Below are 20175 nucleotides of genomic sequence, written 5' to 3'. Positions count from 1 at the left end.
AAGATGATTTTAGCAGACAGTTACTAAAATCGATTGCTGTTTCCACATAGGACTGTTGAGATGAAGTAACTTCAGTTGGGGGAAACAGTTAGCAGACTTTTCTGCTTAAGGTATGACTAGCCATATTTCTAACAAGACTGTGTAATGCTGGAAGGCTGTCATTTCCCCTCATGGGGACCGGTAAGCCATTTTCTTAGTCTCAAACAGAATAAAGGGCTTAATATGGGCTATAAAACTGGTAGACACTTTTATGGGCTAAATCGATTGCTTTATTTGGACATTTTATACATGTTTATGCTGATAATTCACATTTATAAACTTGGGGAACGTTTTTTAACGGCAGGCACTATGTTAGACACCTTTTCCAGTCAGGGAGGACCTTCCCAGTTGTAGGCTGAGCCTCATTTTCGCGCCATTACTGCGCAGTTGTTTTTGAGAGCAAGACATGCAGATGCATGTGTGAGGATCTAAAAGTAGCTGGAAAAGTTTCTAGAAGGCGTCATTTGGTATCGTATTCCCTTCTCACAGCAAAGGCTGTAGCTGGGACTGTATAGGGTTTAAATTTGTAAACGGCTCCGGTTCCGTTATTTTAAGGGTTAAAGCTCTGAAAATTGGTGTGCAATACTCTTAATGCTTTAAGACACTGTGGTGAAATTTTGGTAATTTTTTAACAATTCCTTCATACTTTTTCACATATTCAGTAATAAAGTGTTTCTGTTTAAAATTTAAAGAGACAGTAACGGTTTTGTTTTAAAACGGTTTTTGTGCTTTATTGACAAGTTTAAGCCTGTTTAACATGTCTGTGCCTTCGGATAAGCTATGTTCTATATGTATGAAAGCCAATGTGTCTCCCCATTTAAATTTGTGTGATAATTGTGCCATAGCATCCAAACAAAGTAAGGACAGTACTGCCACAGATAATGAAATTGCCCAAGATGATTCCTCAGATGAGGGGAGTAGACATGATACTACATCATCTCCTACTGTGTCTACACCAGTTTTGCCCACGCAGGAGGCCCCTAGTACATCTAGCGCGCCAATGCTTATTACCATGCAACAATTGACGACTGTAATGGATAACTCCATAGCAAATATTTTATCCAAAATGCCTGCATATCAGAGAAAGCGCGATTGCTCTGTTTTAAACACTGAAGAGCAGGAGGGCGCTGATGATAATTGTTCTGTCATTCCCTCACACCAATCTGAAGTGGCCATGAGGGAGGTTTTGTCAGATGGGGAAATTTCAGATTCAGGAAAAATTTCTCAACAAGCTGAACCTGATGTTGTGACATTTAAATTTAAATTAGAGCATCTCCGCGCACTGCTTAAGGAGGTGTTATCTACTCTGGATGATTGTGACAACTTGGTCATTCCAGAGAAATTATGCAAGATGGACAAGTTTCTAGAGGTTCCGGTGCACCCTGACGCTTTTCCTATACCCAAGCGGGTGGCGGACATAGTGAATAAGGAGTGGGAGAAGCCCGGCATACCTTTTGTCCCCCCCCCCTTATATTTAAGAAATTATTTCCTATGGTCGACCCCAGAAAGGACTTATGGCAGACAGTCCCTAAGGTCGAGGGGGCAGTTTCTACTCTAAACAAGCGCACTACTATTCCTATCGAGGATAGCTGTGCTTTCAAAGATTCTATGGATAAAAAATTGGAAGGTTTGCTTAAAAAGATTTTTGTACAGCAAGGTTATCTTCTACAACCCATTTCGTGCATTGTTCCTGTCACTACAGCAGCGTGGTTCTGGTTCGAGGAACTAGAAAAGTCGCTCAGTAGAGAGACTCCATATGAGGAGGTTATGGACAGAGTTCACACACTTAAGTTGGCTAACTCTTTTATTTTAGATGCCGCTTTGCAATTAGCTAGATTAGCGGCGAAAAATTCAGAGTTTGCAATTGTGGCGCGCAGAGCATTTCGGCTAAAGTCCTGGTCAGCGGATGTATCATCCAAGACAAAATTGCTTAACATCCCTTTCAAAGGTAAAACTCTATTTGGACCAGAATTGAAAGAGATTATCTCAGACATCACTGGGGGAAAGGGCTACGCCCTTCCACAAGATAGGCCTTTCAAGGCCAAGAATAAGTCTAATTTTTGTTCCTTTCGCAATTTCAGGAACGGACCGGCCTCTAATTCTGCATCCTCTAAGCAAGAGGGTAATGCCTCACAGCCCAAACCAGCCTGGAAACCTATGCAAGGCTGGAACAAGGGTAAGCAGGCCAAGAAGCCTGCTGCTGCTAACAAAACAGCATGAAGGAGTAGCCCCCGATCCGGGACCGGATCTAGTAGGGGGCAGACTCGCTCTCTTTGCTCAGGCTTGGGCAAGAGATGTTCAGGATCCCTGGGCACTAGAAATAGTTTCTCAGGGTTATCTTCTGGAATTCAGGGAACTATCCCCAAGGGGAAGGTTCCACATGTCTCACTTATCCTTAAACCAAATAAAGAGACAGGCGTTCTTACATTGTGTAGAAGACCTGTTAAAGATGGGAGTGATACACCCAGTTCCAATAAAGGAACAAGGAATGGGATTTTATTCAAATCTGTTCGTAGTTCCCAAAAAAGAGGGAACCTTCAGACCAATTTTGGATTTGAAGATCCTAAACAAATTTCTCAGGGTACCATCGTTCAAGATGGAAACCATGCGAACGATTCTACCCACTATCCAGGAAGGTCAATTTATGACTACCGTGGATCTAAAGGATGCGTACCTACATATTCCTATCCACAAAGAACATCATCAGTTCCTAAGGTTCGCCTTTCTGGACAAACATTACCAGTTTGTGGCCCTCCCATTCGGGTTAGCCACTGCTCCAAGGATTTTCACAAAGGTACTCGGGTCCCTTCTAGCGGTTCTAAGACCGAGGGGCATTGCAGTAGTACCATACTTGGACGACATTCTAATACAAGCGTCGTCCCTGTCAAAAGCAAAGGCTCATACAGACATCGTTCTGGCCTTTCTCAGATCACACGGATGGAAGGTGAACATAGAAAAAAGTTCTCTGTCTCCGTCAACAAGAGTTCCCTTCTTGGGAACAATAATAGATTCCTTAGAAATGAGGATTTTTCTGACAGAGGTCAGAAAGTCAAAACTTCTAAGCACTTGTCAAGTTCTTCATTCTGTTCCACGTCCTTCCATAGCGCAGTGCATGGAAGTAGTAGGGTTGATGGTTGCAGCAATGGACATAGTTCCTTTTGCACAAATTCATCTAAGACCATTACAACTGTGCATGCTCAAACAGTGGAATGGGGACTATACAGACTTGTCTCCAATGATTCAAGTAGATCAGAAGACCAGAGATTCACTCCGTTGGTGGCTGACCCTGGGCCATCTATCCCAGGGAATGAGCTTCCGCAGACTAGAGTGGGTCATTGTCACGACCGACGCCAGTCTAGTGAGCTGGGGCGCGGTCTGGGAATCCCTGAAAACTCAGGGACTATGGTCTTGGGAAGAGTCTCTTCTCCCGATAAACATTCTGGAACTAAGAGCGATCTTCAATGCTCTCAGGGCTTGGCCTCAGCTAGCAAAGGCCAGATTCATAAGATTCCAATCAGACAACATGACGACCGTTGCGTCTATCAATCATCAGGGGGGAACAAGGAGTTCCCTGGCGATGAAAGAAGTGACCAAAATAATACAATGGGCGGAGGATCACTCCTGCCACCTATCTGCGATCCACATCCCAGGTGTGGAAAACTGGGAAGCGGATTATCTGAGTCGTCAGACATTCCATCCGGGGGAGTGGGAACTCCACCCGGAGATTTTTGCCCAACTAACTCAATTATGGGGCATTCCAGACATGGATCTGATGGCGTCTCGTCAGAACTTCAAGGTTCCTTGCTACGGGTCCAGATCCAGGGATCCCAAGGCGACTCTAGTAGATGCACTAGTAGCACCTTGGACCTTCAACCTAGCTTATGTATTTCCACCGTTTCCTCTCATTCCCAGGCTGGTAGCCAGGATCAAACAGGAGAGGGCCTCAGTGATCTTGATAGCTCCTGCGTGGCCACGCAGAACTTGGTATGCAGACCTGGTGAATATGTCATCGGTTCCACCATGGAAGCTACCTTTGAGACAGGACCTTCTTGTTCAGGGTCCATTCGAACATCCAAATCTGGTCTCCCTCCAGCTGACGGCTTGGAGATTGAACGCTTGATTCTATCAAAGCGTGGGTTTTCAGATTCTGTGATAGATACTCTGGTTGAGGCCAGAAAACCGGTAACTAGAAAGATTTACCATAAAATATGGAAAAGATATATCTGTTGGTGTGAATCCAAAGGATTCCCATGGAATAAGATAAAAATTCCTAAGATTCTCTCCTTTCTACAAGAAGGTTTGGAGAAAGGATTATCTGCAAGTTCTCTAAAAGGACAGATCTCTGCTTTATCTGTCTTACTACGCAAAAGACTGGCAGCTGTGCCAGATGTTCAAGCATTTGTTCAGGCTCTGGTTAGGATCAAGCCTGTTTACAGACCTTTGACTCCTCCCTGGAGTCTAAATCTAGTACTTTCAGTTCTTCAAGGGGTTCCGTTTGAACCTTTACATTCCATAGATATTAAGTTACTATCTTGGAAAGTTTTGTTTTTGGTTGCTATTTCTTCTGCTAGAAGAGTTTCAGAGTTATCTGCTTTGCAGTGTTCTCCGCCTTATCTGGTGTTCCATGCAGATAAGGTGGTTTTGCGTACTAAGCCTGGTTTTCTTCCAAAGGTTGTTTCTAACAAGAATATTAACCAGGAGATAGTTGTACCTTCTTTATGTCTGAATCCAGTTTCAAAGAAGGAACGTTTGTTACACAATTTGGACGTAGTCCGTGCTCTAAAATTCTATTTAGAGGCTACAAAGGATTTCAGACAAACATCTTCTTTGTTTGTTGTTTATTCTGGTAAAAGGAGAGGTCAAAAAGCGACTTCTACCTCTCTTTCCTTTTGGCTTAAAAGCATCATCCACTAGGGCTGTGGCTTCCACATGGGCCTTCAAGAATGAGGCTTCTGTTGACCAGATATGTAAGGCAGCGACTTGGTCTTCACTGCACACTTTTGCCAAATTTTACAAATTTGATACTTTTGCTTCTTCGGAGGCTATTTTTGGGAGAAAGGTTTTGCAAGCCGTGGTGCCTTCCGTTTAGGTAACCTGATTTGCTCCCTCCCTTCATTCGTGTCCTAAAGCTTTGGTATTGGTTCCCACAATTAAGGATGACGCCGTGGATCGGACACACCAATGTTGGAGAAAACAGAATTTATGCTTACCTGATAAATTACTTTCTCCAACGGTGTGTCCGGTCCACGGCCCGCCCTGGTTTTTTAATGAGGTCTGATGAATTATTTTCTCTAACTACAGTCACCACGGTACCATATGGTTTCTCCTATATTTTTCCTCCTGTCTGTCGGTCGAATGATTGGGGTGGGCGGAGCCTAGGAGGGACTATATGGCCAGCTTTGCTGGGACTCTTTGCCATTTCCTGTTGGGGAAGAGATATTCCCACAAGTAAGGATGACGCCGTGGACCGGACACACCGTTGGAGAAAGTAATTTATCAGGTAAGCATAAATTCTGTTTTCTACTATTGCTATGCGTACAACTATAACTATCGAAAATAGTTGTGCTTTCAAAGATCCTATGGATAAAAAATTAGAGGGTCTCCTAAAGAAAATTTTTGTTCATCAAGGTTTTCTTCTCCAACCTATTGCATGCATTGTTCCTGTAACTACTGCAGCTGCTTTCTGGTTTGAGGCTCTCCAGGTGGAGACTCCATTAGAGGATATTATGGATAGAATTAAGGCCCTTAAGTTGGCTAATTCTTTCATTACAGATGCCGCTTTCCAAATGGCTAAATTAGCGGCAAAGAATTCAGGTTTTGCCATTTTAGCACACAGGGCGTTATGACTTAAGTCCTGGTCTGCTGATGTGTCATCAAAATCTAAATTGTTGAACATCCCTTTCAAAGGAAAGACCCTATTCGGGCCTGCACTGAAAGAAATTATTCACTGGAGGGAAAGGCCATGCCCTCCCTCAGGATAAAACAAATAAGATGAGGACCAAACAAAATAATTTTCGTTCCTTTCGGAACTTCAAAGGTGGTCCCGCTTCAGCTTCCCCTGCAGCAAAGCAAGAGGGGAATTCTGTCCAATCCAAGTCAGTCTGGAGACCTAACCAGGCTTGGAACAAAAAGTAAACAGGGTTAGAAGCCTGTTTCTGCCTCTAAGACAGCATGAAGGGGTAGCCCCCGATCCGGGACCGGATCTAGTAGGGGGCAGACTCTCTCTCTCTGTGCTCAGGCTTGGGCAAGAGATGTTCACGATTCCTGGGCTTTAGAAATTGTGTCCCAAGGATATCATCTGGACTTCAAAGACTCCCCCCCAATGGGGAGATTTCACATTTCTCAATTGTCTGCAAACCAGACAAAGAGAGAGGCGTTCTTACGCTGTGTAGAAGACCTACATACCATGGGAGTGATTCGCCCAGTTCCATGAGCGGAACAAGGGCTAGGTTTTTACTCCAACCTGTTTGTGGTTCCCAAAAAAGAGGGAACTTTCAGACCAATCTTGGATCTCAAAATTCTAAACGAATTCCTCAGAGTACCATCTTTCAAGATGGAGACTATTCGGACTATTCTTCTTCTGATCCAGGAGGGTCAATATATGACTACCGTGGACTTAAAGGATGCGTATCTACACATCCCTATTCACAGAAATCATCATCAATTCCTCAGATTCGCCTTTCTGGACAGGCATTACCAGTTTGTGGCCCTTCCCTTCGGGTTGGCCACGGCTCCCAGAATTTTCACAAAGGTGCTAGGGTCCCTTTTGGCGGTTCTAAGACCATGGGGTATAGCAGTGGCGCCTTATCTAGACGACATCTTAATTCAGGCATCGACTTTCCAGCTAGCCAAGTCTCACACGGACATCGTGTTGGGCTTTTCTGAGATCTCACGGGTGGAAGGTGAACATAAAAAAAGAGTTCTCTTGTCCCTCTCACAAGAGTTTCCTTCCTAGGGACTCTGATAGACTCGGTAGAAATGAAAATATTTCTGACGGAGGTCAGAAAATCAAAACTTTTAATCACTTGCCGAGCTCTTCATTCCATTCCTCGGCCATCAGTGGCTCAGTGTATGGAGGTAATCGGACTTATGGTAGTGGCAATGGACATAGTTCCTTATGCCCGCCTACACCTCAGACCACTGCAACTATGCATGCTCAAACAGTGGAATGGGGATTATGCAGATTTATCTCCTCAACTGCATCTGGACCAAGAGACCAGAGATTCTCTTCTCTGGTGGTTGTCTCAGGACCACCTGTCTCAGGGAATATGTTTCCGCAGGCTGGATGGCTCATAGTAACGACAGATGCCAGCCTGCTAGGCTGGGGTGCAGTCTGGAAATCCCTGAAAGCACAGTGCTTATGGTCTCGGGAGGAATCTCTCCTCCTGATAAACATTCTAGTACTGAGAGCGATATTCAATGTGCTTCAGACGTGGCCTCAGCTAGCTGCGGCCAAATTCATCAGATTTCAGTCGGACAACATCACGACTGTAGCCTATATCAATCATCAAGGAGGAACACGGAGTTCTCTAGCGATGATGGAGGTAACCAAAATTATCCGATGGGCGGAGGATCACTCTTGCCATCTCTCAGCAATCCATATCCCAGGGGTAGAGAACTGGGAGGCGGATTTCCTAAGTCGTCAGACTTTTCATCCGGGGGAGTGGGAGCTCCATCCGGAGGTATTTGCCCAGCTGACTCAGCTATGGGGCACACCAGAATTGGATCTGATGGCGTCCCGACAGAACGCCAAACTTCCTTGTTACGGGTCCAGGTCCCTGGATCCCCAGGCGGTACTGATAGATGCTCTATCAGTGCCCTGGTCCTTCAATCTGGCATATGTATTTCCACCGTTTCCTCTCCTCCCATGTCTGGTTGCCAGAATCAAGCAGGAGAGAGCTTTGGTGATTCTGATAGTGCCACGCAGGATTTGGTATGCAGACCTGGTGGACATGTCATCTGTTCCACCGTGGACTCTGCCAATGAGGCAGGACCTTCTAATCCAAGGTCCATTCAAGCATCCAAATCTAATTTCTCTGCATCTGACTGCTTGGAGATTGAACGCCTGATTCTATCAAAGCGTGGTTTCAGTCATTGATACCCTGATTCAGGCTAGAAAGCCTGTCACCAGGAAAATCTATCATAAGATTTTGCGCAAATATCTTTGTTGGTGTGAATCCAAGGGTTACTCATGGAGTAAGATTAGGATTCCTAGAATTTTGTCCTTTCTCCAAGAAGCTAGTTCCTTAAAGGGACAAATTTCTGCTTTGTCTATTCTTTTACACAAACGTCTGGCAGATGTCCCAGACGTTCAAGCGTTTAGTCAGGCCTTGGTCAGGATCAAGCCTGTATTAAACCTTTTGCTCTGCCATGGAGCCTAAACTTGGTTCTTAAAGTTCTTCAAGGGGTTCCGTTTGAACCTATGCATTCCATAGATATTAAGCTTCTATCTTGGAAAGTTTTGTTTTTAGTAGCTATCTCTTCGGCTCGAAGAGTTTCTGAGTTATCTGCTTTACAGTGTGACTCACCTTATCTTATTTTCCATGCAGATAAGGTGGTTTTACGTACCAAACCTGGATTCCTTCCTAAGGTTGTTTCTAATAGGAATATCTATCAGGAAATTGTTGTTCCTTCGCTGTGTCCTAATCCTTCTTCAAAGACACAATCTTGATGTGGTTCGTGCTTTAAAGTTCTACTTACAAGCAACCAAAGATTTCCGTCAAACATCTTCATTGTTTGTTGTCTATTCTGGTAAGCGGAGAGGTCAAAAGGCTACGGCTACCTCTCTTTCTTTTTGGCTGAAAAGCATCATCCGTATGGCTTATGAGACTGCAGCCTCCTGAAAGAATTACTTCTCATTCTACTAGAGCAGTGGCTTCCACATGGGCTTTTAAAAATGAGGCTTCTGTTGAACAGATTTGTAAGGCGGCGACTTGGTCTTCGCTTCATACTTTTTTCCAAATTTTCCAAATTCGATTCTTTTGCTTCTTCGGAGGCTATTTTTGGGAGAAAGGTTCTACAAGCAGTGGTACCTTCCGTTTAAGGAACCTGTCTTGTCCCTCCCTTCATCCGTGTCCTAAAGCTTTGGTATTGGTATCCCACAAGTATGGATGAATCTGTGGACTCGATACATCTTACAAGAGAAAACAGAATTTATTCTTACCTGATACATTTCTTTCTCTTGTAATGTATCGAGTCCACGGCCCACCCTGTCTATTTAAGACAGGTAGTATATTTTTATTTAAAAAACTTCAGTCACCACTGCACCCTATAGTTTCTCCTTTTTCTTCCTAGCCTTCGGTCGAATGACTGGGGGTGGAGCTAAGGGAGGAGCTATATAGACAGCTCTGCTGTGGGTGCTCTCTCTGCCACTTCCTGTAGGGAAGGAGAATATCCCACAAGTATGGATGAATCCGTGCACTCGATACATCACAAGAGAAAGAAATTTATCAGGTAATCATAAATTATGTGTTTTTACAGGTACAAGAGCTGATTACTTTGGGGCAATGACCCGCAAAATGCCCATTAAAGGGCTATTTGTAATTTAGTATAGGGTAGGGCATTTTATTATTTTGGGGGGCTTTTTTATTTTATTAGGGGGCTTAGATTAGGTGTAATTAGTTTAAATTTCTTGTATTTTTTTTTATTTTTTGTAATTTAATTTAGTTTATTTAATTGTATTTAATTTTAGCTAATTGTAGTTAATTTATTTAATTAATTTAATGATAGTGTAGTGTTCGGTGTATTTGTAACTTAGGTTAGGATTTATTTTACAGGTAATTTTGTAATTATTTTAACTAGGTAGCTATTAAATAGTTATTAACTATTTAATAGCTATTGTACCTAGTTACAATAAATACAAAGTTGCCTGTAAAATAAAAATAAATCCTAAAATAGCTACAATGTAATTATTAATTATATTGTAGCTATCTTAGGGTTTATTTTATAGGTAAGTATTTAGTTTTAAATGGGAATACTTTAGTTATTAATAGTAATATTATTTAGATTTATTTAGGGTTAGGGGTTAATAACTTTATTATAGTGGCGGCGATGTTGGCGGCGGCAGATTAGGGGTTAATAGATTTAATAGGCTATGGCGGTTTAAGGGTTAATACTTTAATAGGTGTATTGCGTTGTGGGCTATGGCGGTTTAGGGGTTAATACTAGAATAGGTTTATTGCGGTGTGGGCTATGGCGGTTTAGGGGTTAATACATTTATTATTAGGAGTGAGAGGGGGGATTGCGGATATGGGGGTATACGTGTGGGGCTTATTTTTGGGAGGCGTGTTAGACAGTTACGGGAGATTTAAAATTTTAGTTACTTTTATTAGGCGCCGGCAGTTTCTAAAGTGCCGTAAGTCACTGGCGACTCCAGAAATTTGTACTTACGCTTATTTCTGGACATCGCTATTTTATCCGACTTACGGCACTTAGGAAATGCTGGCGAAATATATGAAATACCCCGATGTACAAGGTGAAATTACGGGTGGCGCGGGTTTCCACGATTGCGCCGAAACCTGCGCCGTATATCAGATCGCGCTTCTGAACAGAGGGAAGGCTGAGCAGGCAAGTGGCAGATTAAATTCAATCTAGATAAATGCAAAGTTATTCATTGTGGCACCAATATTAAACTTCATTTTCCCCAGAATCAATTTAATGGGCACAGCAACAAGCTAATTTTACTGACCACCCGGGTAAAATTGAAGCCAATATTAAAGTGAATGTCAACTTTCATGAATCAGTGCCGGTTTAAAAAAAAAAAAAAAAACTATTAAAAAGAGGGGCACTTTCATTCATGAAAGTTTACATTGCACCGGATTTTACAAATACTTACCACCTTCTTCTGAAACACCGGATCGCCGATCGCCCTGCCTGCTTCCTGCTATACTAACACAGCAATGACGAAACCGGCTTCTGCCAATCACGGTGTGGCTTCACCAGATGAACGCTCCTGGGGGGGAAGCCGTGATTGGAGAGAGCTGGTTTCGTCATTGCTGACGAAGTACAGAGGAGCTGCAGGCGTGGGATAGGCGATCCGGTGTTTCAAGAGAAGTAAAATCCGGTGCAATGTAAACTTTCATTAATGAAAGTGCCCCTGTTTTTAATAGTTTTTTTAAAAACTTGGCACTGATTCAGGAAAGTTGACATTCACTTTAAGCTAAAATGAGCTAATATTAATTTCAAATGTGTGACAGGTTGAAGTGATGTTTAACCTATATCGGTATATAACTTTATATGAAGTTAGTAAATGGAGTAGTGTGCATAAAGGGACCTTGTAACTAAACATGATGCACTGATAAAAAAACAAAATAGTGCTCCCTTGTTTTATTTTCCAACCCATTCAACCAAAGAAGGAGGCTACAATACTGCAGATTAACTTTGTATAATAAGCACAAGTCTGCAAGGGTCCTTGGTCAACGCAGGGGGAATTAAGGGACCAGAAAGTCAAAATTAAACTTTTATGATTCAAGCAGAACATAGAATTTTAAACCACTTTCCAGTTTACTTATATAATCAAATCTGCTTGTTCTATTGATATCCTTAGTTGAAAAGTGTATCTAGGCTCAGAAGGGGTAATGCTCTACTAGAAGGGGCTTCAGGGTGTATTAAATTATGCTTCTCCCACTTGTTGTTTTTCAGTATTCTTTAGGCAGTCTTTAAAACCTCCAGTAACACTAAAATAATCCCTTACAAAATAACATGTCCTCATCAGGCTGTAGCTATTTAGTAAAATGCTTATTAGTTAATCATTAAGAGTATAAGGGACTCCGTATGGAGCTTGAATGCCCCTGTTTCCCGCTGGAAACAGAAGTTATGAAGCAGCGTCTAAAGACCGCTGCTTCATAACTTGTCCGCCTATGATCAGGCTGATTGACACCCGCTGCTAGCAGCTGATTGGCCGCAAATCTGCAGGGGGCGGCATTGCACCAGCAGTTCACAAGAACTGCTAGTGCAATGACAAATGCCGAGAGCGTTTACTGTCGGTATTTATAGAATTGCAGCGTATATGATTCACTTCATCGTATCATGTCCGCTCGCACTATGATAAATCTACCCCTTGGTGTGCAAACCACACAGACACAGCAAAGTTATACAGGGGTCAACTCTAGGCTTGACAAAACCTGGGTTCCAGGAGACTTTGGCTTCTAAACTTTAACTTCTGGCGCCAATGTTTTTTTATCTTCTGAGTAAGTTCCCTGTATGCTAAATAAACATGACTGTTGCATTTGTAAGCTTGTTGACTCCTAAATATCAAATGAATTTGTTTTGCCCCTTGTTTAGAGTGACAAACACACTGGGAAACTGGACAAGCTGATGGGGGTTGAAGGGGTCATGAAGTGACTAGAATGAGGAGATAAGATGGAGAGAAGACCATACGTGACATAGACAGCCTAGCTAGAGTGTTGCACAACTTGTCTTCACCAGTCTCACTCATGTTGGTCATTGACATATTAGTTTTGCTAAGAAGACAGCCTTTGTAAAGTGTGTTGGATCACATCTACAGAATAGGCAGTTTTCTGAGATAACAACTGCTTTTTTTTTGCCTTTCAGGTAAAGTCTGCTCGTCATGTTGTGTCAACAGCTGAGGCTAACCTAATCTCCCAGCATCCCGTGGGAAAGAGCATGTATAAAAGGGATGGCCTCATGGCCAATGTGACAGTGACCTGCGCCACGCCAGAGGTACAGGACACAACTTTGTTTAGGCTCTTGCGGCTACTGAGGAAAACATTTAAACAAGCTGACTTTGGCTGTAACAGCCGTAGCTTCTGCCAAACGCACCCAGCAGAACTCAAGTGATTCATTAGTTGTATTTAATTCTAAGTCATATGGAAAATTATACAGAAAATTAGTTTAATATCTTGTTTTCTTTTTTGTGATGATGTATTCATATTATATACTTTGTTTAAAGGGACATGAAACCCATTTTTTCCCTTTCATGATTTAGAAAGAACATGTAATTTTAAACAACTTTTCTTTCCAAAGGCAGGGAGAGTACATGACTTCATTCCTTACTGTTGGGAAATAGAACACCTGGCCACCAGGAGGAGGCAAAGACACCCCAGCCAAAGGCTTAAATATCCCTACCACTTCCCCCATCCCCCCAGTCATTCTTTGCCTTTTGTCACTAGTGGAGGATGGCAGAGAAGTGCCAGATCTTCCTGGACTTTTAAGAACAAAGCCTCTATGGATCAGATTTGTGAGGTGGCTATCTGGTCCTCCTTACACACTTTTTACAACATTTTGCAAATCTGATGTGTTTGCTTCAGCTGAAGCAGCTTTTGGGAGAACGATTTTACAGGCTGTGGTGCCCTCAGATTAGGGTCCTCCTTTTTCTTGTTCCCACCCGTTATTCCTTAAGTGTCCTCTGGAGCTTGGGTATTGTTTCCCAACAGTAAGGAATGAAGTTGTGGACTCTACCTGCCTTTGGAAAGAAAACAAGATTTATGATTACCAGATAAATTCCTTTCTTTTCTGGCAGGGAGAGTCCACGACCCCGCCCGTAAGATTTTTTTGGGCGGCTCCCTTTTTGTTTTTCTTCTGGCACCTTTATACCCTGATGTTTCTCTTACTTTCTTCTGTTATGTGTGATCAGTCCACGGGTCATCATTACTTCTGGGATATAACTCCTCCCCAACAGGAAATGCAAGAGGATTCACCCAGCAGAGCTGCATATAGCTCCTCCCCTCTACGTCAGTCCCAGTCATTCTCTTGCACCCAACGACTAGATAGGATGTGTGAGAGGACTATGGTGATTATACTTAGTTTTTATGACTTCAATCAAAAGTTTGTTATTTTACAATAGCACCGGAGCGTGTTATTACTTCTCTGGCAGAGTTTGAGGAAGAATCTACCAGAGTTTTTTACTATGATTTTAACCGGAGTAGTTAAGATCATATTGCTGTTCTCGGCCATCTGAGGAAGGTAAAAGCTTCAGATCAGGGGACAGCGGGCAGATGAATCTGCATTGAGGTATGTTGCAGTTTTTATTTTCTGAATGGAATTGATGAGAAAATCCTGCCATACCGTTATAATGACATGTATGTATACACTTCAGTATTCTGGGGATGGTATTTCACCGGAACTACTCTGTTAAAAGTCACTAATCCTTTTAATAAGTATTTATCATGTTAAACGTTTTTGCTGGAATGTAGAATCGTTTACATTTCTGAGGTACTGAGTGAATAAATATTTGGGCATTATTTTCCACTTGGCAGTTGTTTGGTTTTAATTGTGACAGTTTCGTTTCTCTTCACTGCTGTGTGTGAGGGGGAGGGCCGTTTTTGGCGCTCTTTGCTACGCATCAAAAAATTCAAGTCAGTTACTTTTATATTTCCTGCATGATCCGGTTCATCTCTGACAGATCTCAGGGGTCTTCAAACTTCTTTGGAGGGAGGTAGATTCTCTCAGCAGAGCTGTGAGAATTTTATATTGACTGTGAATAAAAACGTTGCTCTGTAATTTTTATGTCAAATTTAATTATTGTTATTTTACTAATGGGAACAAACCTTTGCTAAAAGTTGTGTTGTTTTAAAGTTTGATGCTATAACTGTTTTTCAGTTCATTATTTCAACTGTCATTTAATCGTTTAGTACCTCTTTGAGGCACAGTACGTTTTTGCTAAAAAAGATTATAACCAAGTTGCAAGTTTATTGCTAGTGTGTTAAACATGTCTGACTCAGAGGAAGATATCTGTGTCATTTGTTCCAATGCCAAGGTGGAGCCCAATAGAAATTTATGTACTAACTGTATTGATGCTACTTTAAATAAAAGTCAATCTGTACAATGTGAACAAATTTCACCAAACAGCGAGGGGAGAGTTATGCCGACTAACTCGCCTCACGCGGCAGTACCTGCATCTCCCGCCCGGGAGGTGCGTGATATTATGGCGCCTAGTACATCTGGGCGGCCATTACAGATAACATTACAAGATATGGCTACTGTTATGACTGAAGTTTTGTCTAAATTACCAGAACTAAGAGGCAAGCGTGATCACTCTGGGGTGAGAACAGAGTGCGCTGACAATACTAGGGCCATGTCTGATACTGCGTCACAGCTTGCAGAGCATGAGGACGGAGAGCTTCATTCTGTGGGTGACGGTTCTGATCCAAACAGATTGGATTCAGATATTTCAAATTTTAAATTTAAATTGGAGAACCTCCGTGTATTACTAGGGGAGGTCTTAGCAGCTCTCAATGATTGTAACACCGTTGCAATACCAGAGAAACTGTGTAGGTTGGATAAATACTTTGCGGTACCGGCGAGTACTGACGTTTTTCCTATACCTAAGAGACTAACTGAAATTGTTACTAAGGAGTGGGATAGACCCGGTGTGCCGTTCTCACCCCCTCCAATATTTAGAAAGATGTTTCCAATAGACGCCACCACTCGGGACTTATGGCAAACGGTCCCTAAGGTGGAGGGAGCAGTTTCTACTTTAGCTAAGCGTACCACTATCCCGGTGGAGGATAGCTGTGCCTTTTCAGATCCAATGGATAAAAAATTAGAGGGTTACCTTAAGAAAATGTTTGTTCAACAAGGTTTTATATTGCAACCCCTTGCATGTATCGCGCCGATTACGGCTGCGGCAGCATTTTGGATTGAGTCTCTGGAAGAGAACCTTAGTTCATATACGCTAGACGACATTACGGACAGGCTTAGAGTCCTTAAACTAGCTAATTCATTCATTTCGGAGGCCGTAGTACATTTAACCAAACTTACGGCTAAGAACTCAGGATTCGCTATACAGGCACGTAGGGCGCTGTGGCTAAAATCCTGGTCAGCTGATGTTACTTCTAAGTCCAAATTACTTAATATACCTTTCAAGGGGCAGTCTTTATTTGGGCCCGGTTTGAAAGAAATTATCGCTGACATTACAGGAGGTAAGGGCCACGCCCTACCTCAAGACAAAGCTAAAGCTAAGGCTAGACAGTCTAATTTTCGTTCCTTTCGGAATTTCAAAACAGGAGCAGCATCAACCTCCACTGCACCAAAACAGGAGGGAGCTGTTGCTCGTTACAGGCAAGGCTGGAAGCCTAACCAGTCCTGGAACAAGAGCAAGCAGGCCAGGAAACCTGCTGCTGCCCCAAAGACAGCATGAACCGAGAGCCCCCGATCCGGGACCGGATCTAGTGGGGGGCAGACTTCTCTCTTCGCCCAGGCCTGGGCAAGAGATGTTCAGGATCCCTGGGCGCTAGAGATCATATCTCAGGGATACCTTCTAGACTTCAAATTATCTCCCCCAAGAGGGAGATTTCATCTGTCAAGGTTGTCAACAAATCAGATAAAGAAAGAAGCGTTTCTACGCTGTGTACAAGATCTGTTATTAATGGGAGTGATCCATCCGGTTCCGCGGTCGGAACAAGGACAAGGGTTCTACTCAAACCTGTTTGTGGTTCCCAAAAAAGAGGGAACTTTCAGGCCAATCTTAGATTTAAAGATTCTAAACAAATTACTAAGAGTTCCATCGTTCAAAATGGAAACTATTCGGACAATTTTACCCATGATCCAAAAGGGTCAGTACATGACCACAGTGGATTTAAAAGATGCTTACCTTCACATACCGATTCACAAGGATCATCACCGGTATCTAAGGTTTGCCTTCTTAGACAGGCACTACCAGTTTGTAGCTCTTCCATTCGGATTGGCTACGGCTCCAAGAATCTTCACAAAGGTTCTGGGTGCCCTTCTGGCGGTACTAAGACCGCGAGGGATTTCGGTAGCTCCGTACCTAGACGACATTCTAATACAAGCTTCAAGCTTTCAAACTGCCAAGTCTCATACAGAGTTAGTTCTGGCATTTCTAAGGTCGCATGGATGGAAAGTGAACGAAAAGAAGAGTTCTCTTTTTCCTCTCACAAGAGTTCCATTCTTGGGGACTCTTATAGATTCTGTAGAAATGAAGATTTACCTGACAGAAGACAGGTTAACAAAACTTCAAAATGCATGCCGTGTCCTTCATTCCATTCAACACCCGTCAGTAGCTCAATGCATGGAGGTGATCGGCTTAATGGTAGCGGCAATGGACATAGTACCTTTTGCACGCCTACACCTCAGACCGCTGCAATTGTGCATGCTAAGTCAGTGGAATGGGGATTACTCAGATTTGTCCCCTACTCTGAATCTGAATCAAGAGACCAGAAATTCTCTTCTATGGTGGCTTTATCGGCCACACCTGTCCAGGGGGATGCCATTCAGCAGGCCAGACTGGACAATTGTAACAACAGACGCCAGCCTACTAGGTTGGGGCGCTGTCTGGAATTCTCTGAAGGCTCAGGGACTATGGAATCAGGAGGAGAGTCTCCTTCCAATAAACATCCTGGAATTGAGAGCAGTTCTCAATGCCCTTCTGGCTTGGCCCCAATTAACAACTCGGGGGTTCATCAGGTTTCAGTCGGACAACATCACGACTGTAGCTTACATCAACCATCAGGGAGGGACAAGAAGCTCCCTAGCAATGATGGAAGTATCAAAGATAATTCGCTGGGCAGAGTCTCACTCTTGCCACCTATCAGCAATCCACATCCCGGGAGTGGAGAACTGGGAGGCGGATTTCTTGAGTCGCCAGACTTTTCATCCGGGGGAGTGGGAACTTCATCCGGAGGTCTTTGCCCAAATACTTCGACGTTGGGGCAAACCAGAGATAGATCTCATGGCGTCTCGCCAGAACGCCAAACTTCCTCTCTACGGGTCCAGATCCAGGGATCCGGGAGCGGTTCTGATAGATGCTTTGACAGCACCTTGGAACTTCGGGATGGCTTATGTGTTCCCACCCTTCCCGCTGCTTCCTCGATTGATTGCCAAAATCAAACAGGAGAGAGCATCAGTGATTCTAATAGCGCCTGCATGGCCACGCAGGACTTGGTATGCAGATCTAGTGGACATGTCATCCTGTCCGCCTTGGTCTCTACCTCTAAGACAGGACCTTCTGATACAGGGTCCATTCAAACATCAAAATCTAACTTCTCTGAAGCTGACTGCTTGGAAATTGAACGCTTGATTTTATCAAAACGTGGTTTTTCTGAGTCGGTTATTGATACCCTGATACAGGCTAGGAAGCCTGTTACCAGAAGGATTTACCATAAAATATGGCGTAAATACCTATACTGGTGCGAATCCAAAGGTTACTCTTGGAGTAAGGTTAGGATCGCTAGGATATTGTCCTTTCTACAAGAAGGTTTAGAAAAGGGTCTATCAGCTAGTTCATTAAAGGGACAGATTTCAGCTCTGTCCATCTTGTTACACAGGCGTCTGTCAGAAAATCCAGACGTCCAGGCCTTTTGTCAGGCTTTAGCTAGGATCAAGCCTGTGTTTAAAGCTGTTGCTCCGCCATGGAGTTTAAACTTAGTTCTTAACGTTTTACAGGGTGTTCCGTTTGAACCCCTTCATTCCATTGATATAAAATTGTTATCTTGGAAAGTTCTGTTTTTAATGGCTATTTCCTCGGCTCGAAGAGTCTCTGAGTTATCAGCCTTACATTGTGATTCTCCTTATCTGATTTTTCCTCAGACAAGGTAGTTCTGCGTACTAAACCTGGGTTCTTACCTAAGGTAGTCACTAACAGGAATATCAATCAAGAGATTGTTGTTCCATCCTTGTGTCCAAATCCTTCTTCAAAGAAGGAACGTCTTCTACACAATCTGGATGTAGTTCGTGCCCTCAAGTTCTACTTGCAGGCAACTAAAGATTTTCGCCAAACTTCTTCCCTGTTTGTCGTTTATTCTGGACAGAGGAGAGGTCAAAAAGCTTCTGCTACCTCTCTCTCTTTTTGGCTTCGTAGCATAATACGTTTAGCCTATGAGACTGCTGGACAGCAGCCTCCTGAAAGAATTACAGCTCACTCCACTAGAGCTGTGGCTTCCACTTGGGCCTTTAAGAATGAGGCCTCTGTTGAACAGATTTGCAAGGCTGCAACTTGGTCTTCGCTTCATACTTTTTCCAAATTTTACAAATTTGACACTTTTGCTTCTTCGGAGGCTATTTTTGGGAGAAAGGTTCTTCAGGCAGTGGTTCCTTCTGTATAATGAGCCTGCCTGTCCCTCCCGTCATCCGTGTACTTTTGCTTTGGTATTGGTATCCCAGAAGTAATGATGACCCGTGGACTGATCACACATAACAGAAGAAAACATAATTTATGCTTACCTGATAAATTCCTTTCTTCTGTTGTGTGATCAGTCCACGGCCCGCCCTGTTTTAAGGCAGGTAAATATCTTTTAAATTATACTCCAGTCACCACTTCACCCTTGGTTTCCCCTTTCTCGTTGATTCTTGGTCGAATGACTGGGACTGACGTAGAGGGGAGGAGCTATATGCAGCTCTGCTGGGTGAATCCTCTTGCATTTCCTGTTGGGGAGGAGTTATATCCCAGAAGTAATGATGACCCGTGGACTGATCACACAACAGAAGAAAGGAATTTATCAGGTAAGCATAAATTATGTTTTTTTTTGTTCCCTCTGCAGAATAACTGGGGGATAGGGGAAGTGAGAGGGATATTTAAGTCTTTGCCTCCTCTTGGTGGCCAGGTGTTGTATTTCCCAACAGTAAGGAATGAAGTTGTGGACTCTCCCTGCCAGGAAAGAAAGGAATTTATCAGATAAGCATATATTTTGTTTCCAATTTACTTCTATTATCTAATTTGCTTCATTCTCTTGATATACTTTGTTGAAAAGCATATTGAAATAGGCTCAGTAGTTGCTGATTGGTGTCTGCAGATAGGTGCCCGAAGTGCATTGCTATTTCTTCAACAAAGGATATCTGAAGAATGAAGCAAATTAAATAATAGAAGTAAATTGGAAAGTTGTTTAAAATCCTGTTCTCTATATAAATCACGAAAGAAAAATGTTGGTTTTAATGTCCCTTTAAGAGATTAAAACAGACACGTACTTAGTAACTCCATGTTATATTCTATATGTTCTGTCGAAGGTTAAAGATTAATTCATAGTTTTACACAATACCTTGTATTAAAAGGAAAATAATTGTCTCCTCATATAGAAATGTTAGTTTGTAAAAGTACTGTCTATATTTAGAGATTAGGGGGAAAACAATCTCTTAACCACAAAGAGAATTAGAATCTTCATGCAATGTGTCAGGGAAATCAAAAGCCCATTATATATGTAGTGTTTATAAAATAAAAATATG

General features: G+C 42.8%; 1 protein-coding gene across 6 annotated transcripts in view; it reads left to right on the top strand.

The window, feature by feature from the left end:
• The window catches only part of RALGPS1 (Ral GEF with PH domain and SH3 binding motif 1), a 1173485-nt gene that overhangs the window by 274815 nt on the left and 878495 nt on the right, over positions 1-20175 (top strand). For all 6 annotated transcript variants that reach the window (XM_053695590.1, XM_053695591.1, XM_053695594.1 and 3 more), the window contains one exon: positions 12592-12720. In XM_053695590.1, coding sequence (XP_053551565.1) covers positions 12664-12720 — 57 coding nt within the window. In that variant the 5' untranslated portion in view covers positions 12592-12663. The remainder of the gene's footprint in view (positions 1-12591; positions 12721-20175) is intronic.

The sequence above is a fragment of the Bombina bombina genome, chromosome 12 (assembly GCF_027579735.1).
Source record: "Bombina bombina isolate aBomBom1 chromosome 12, aBomBom1.pri, whole genome shotgun sequence".
NCBI lineage: Eukaryota > Metazoa > Chordata > Amphibia > Anura > Bombinatoridae > Bombina > Bombina bombina.
The sequence above is the reverse complement of the archived record's forward strand: the minus strand, read 5'-3'. Positions and strand labels throughout refer to the sequence as shown.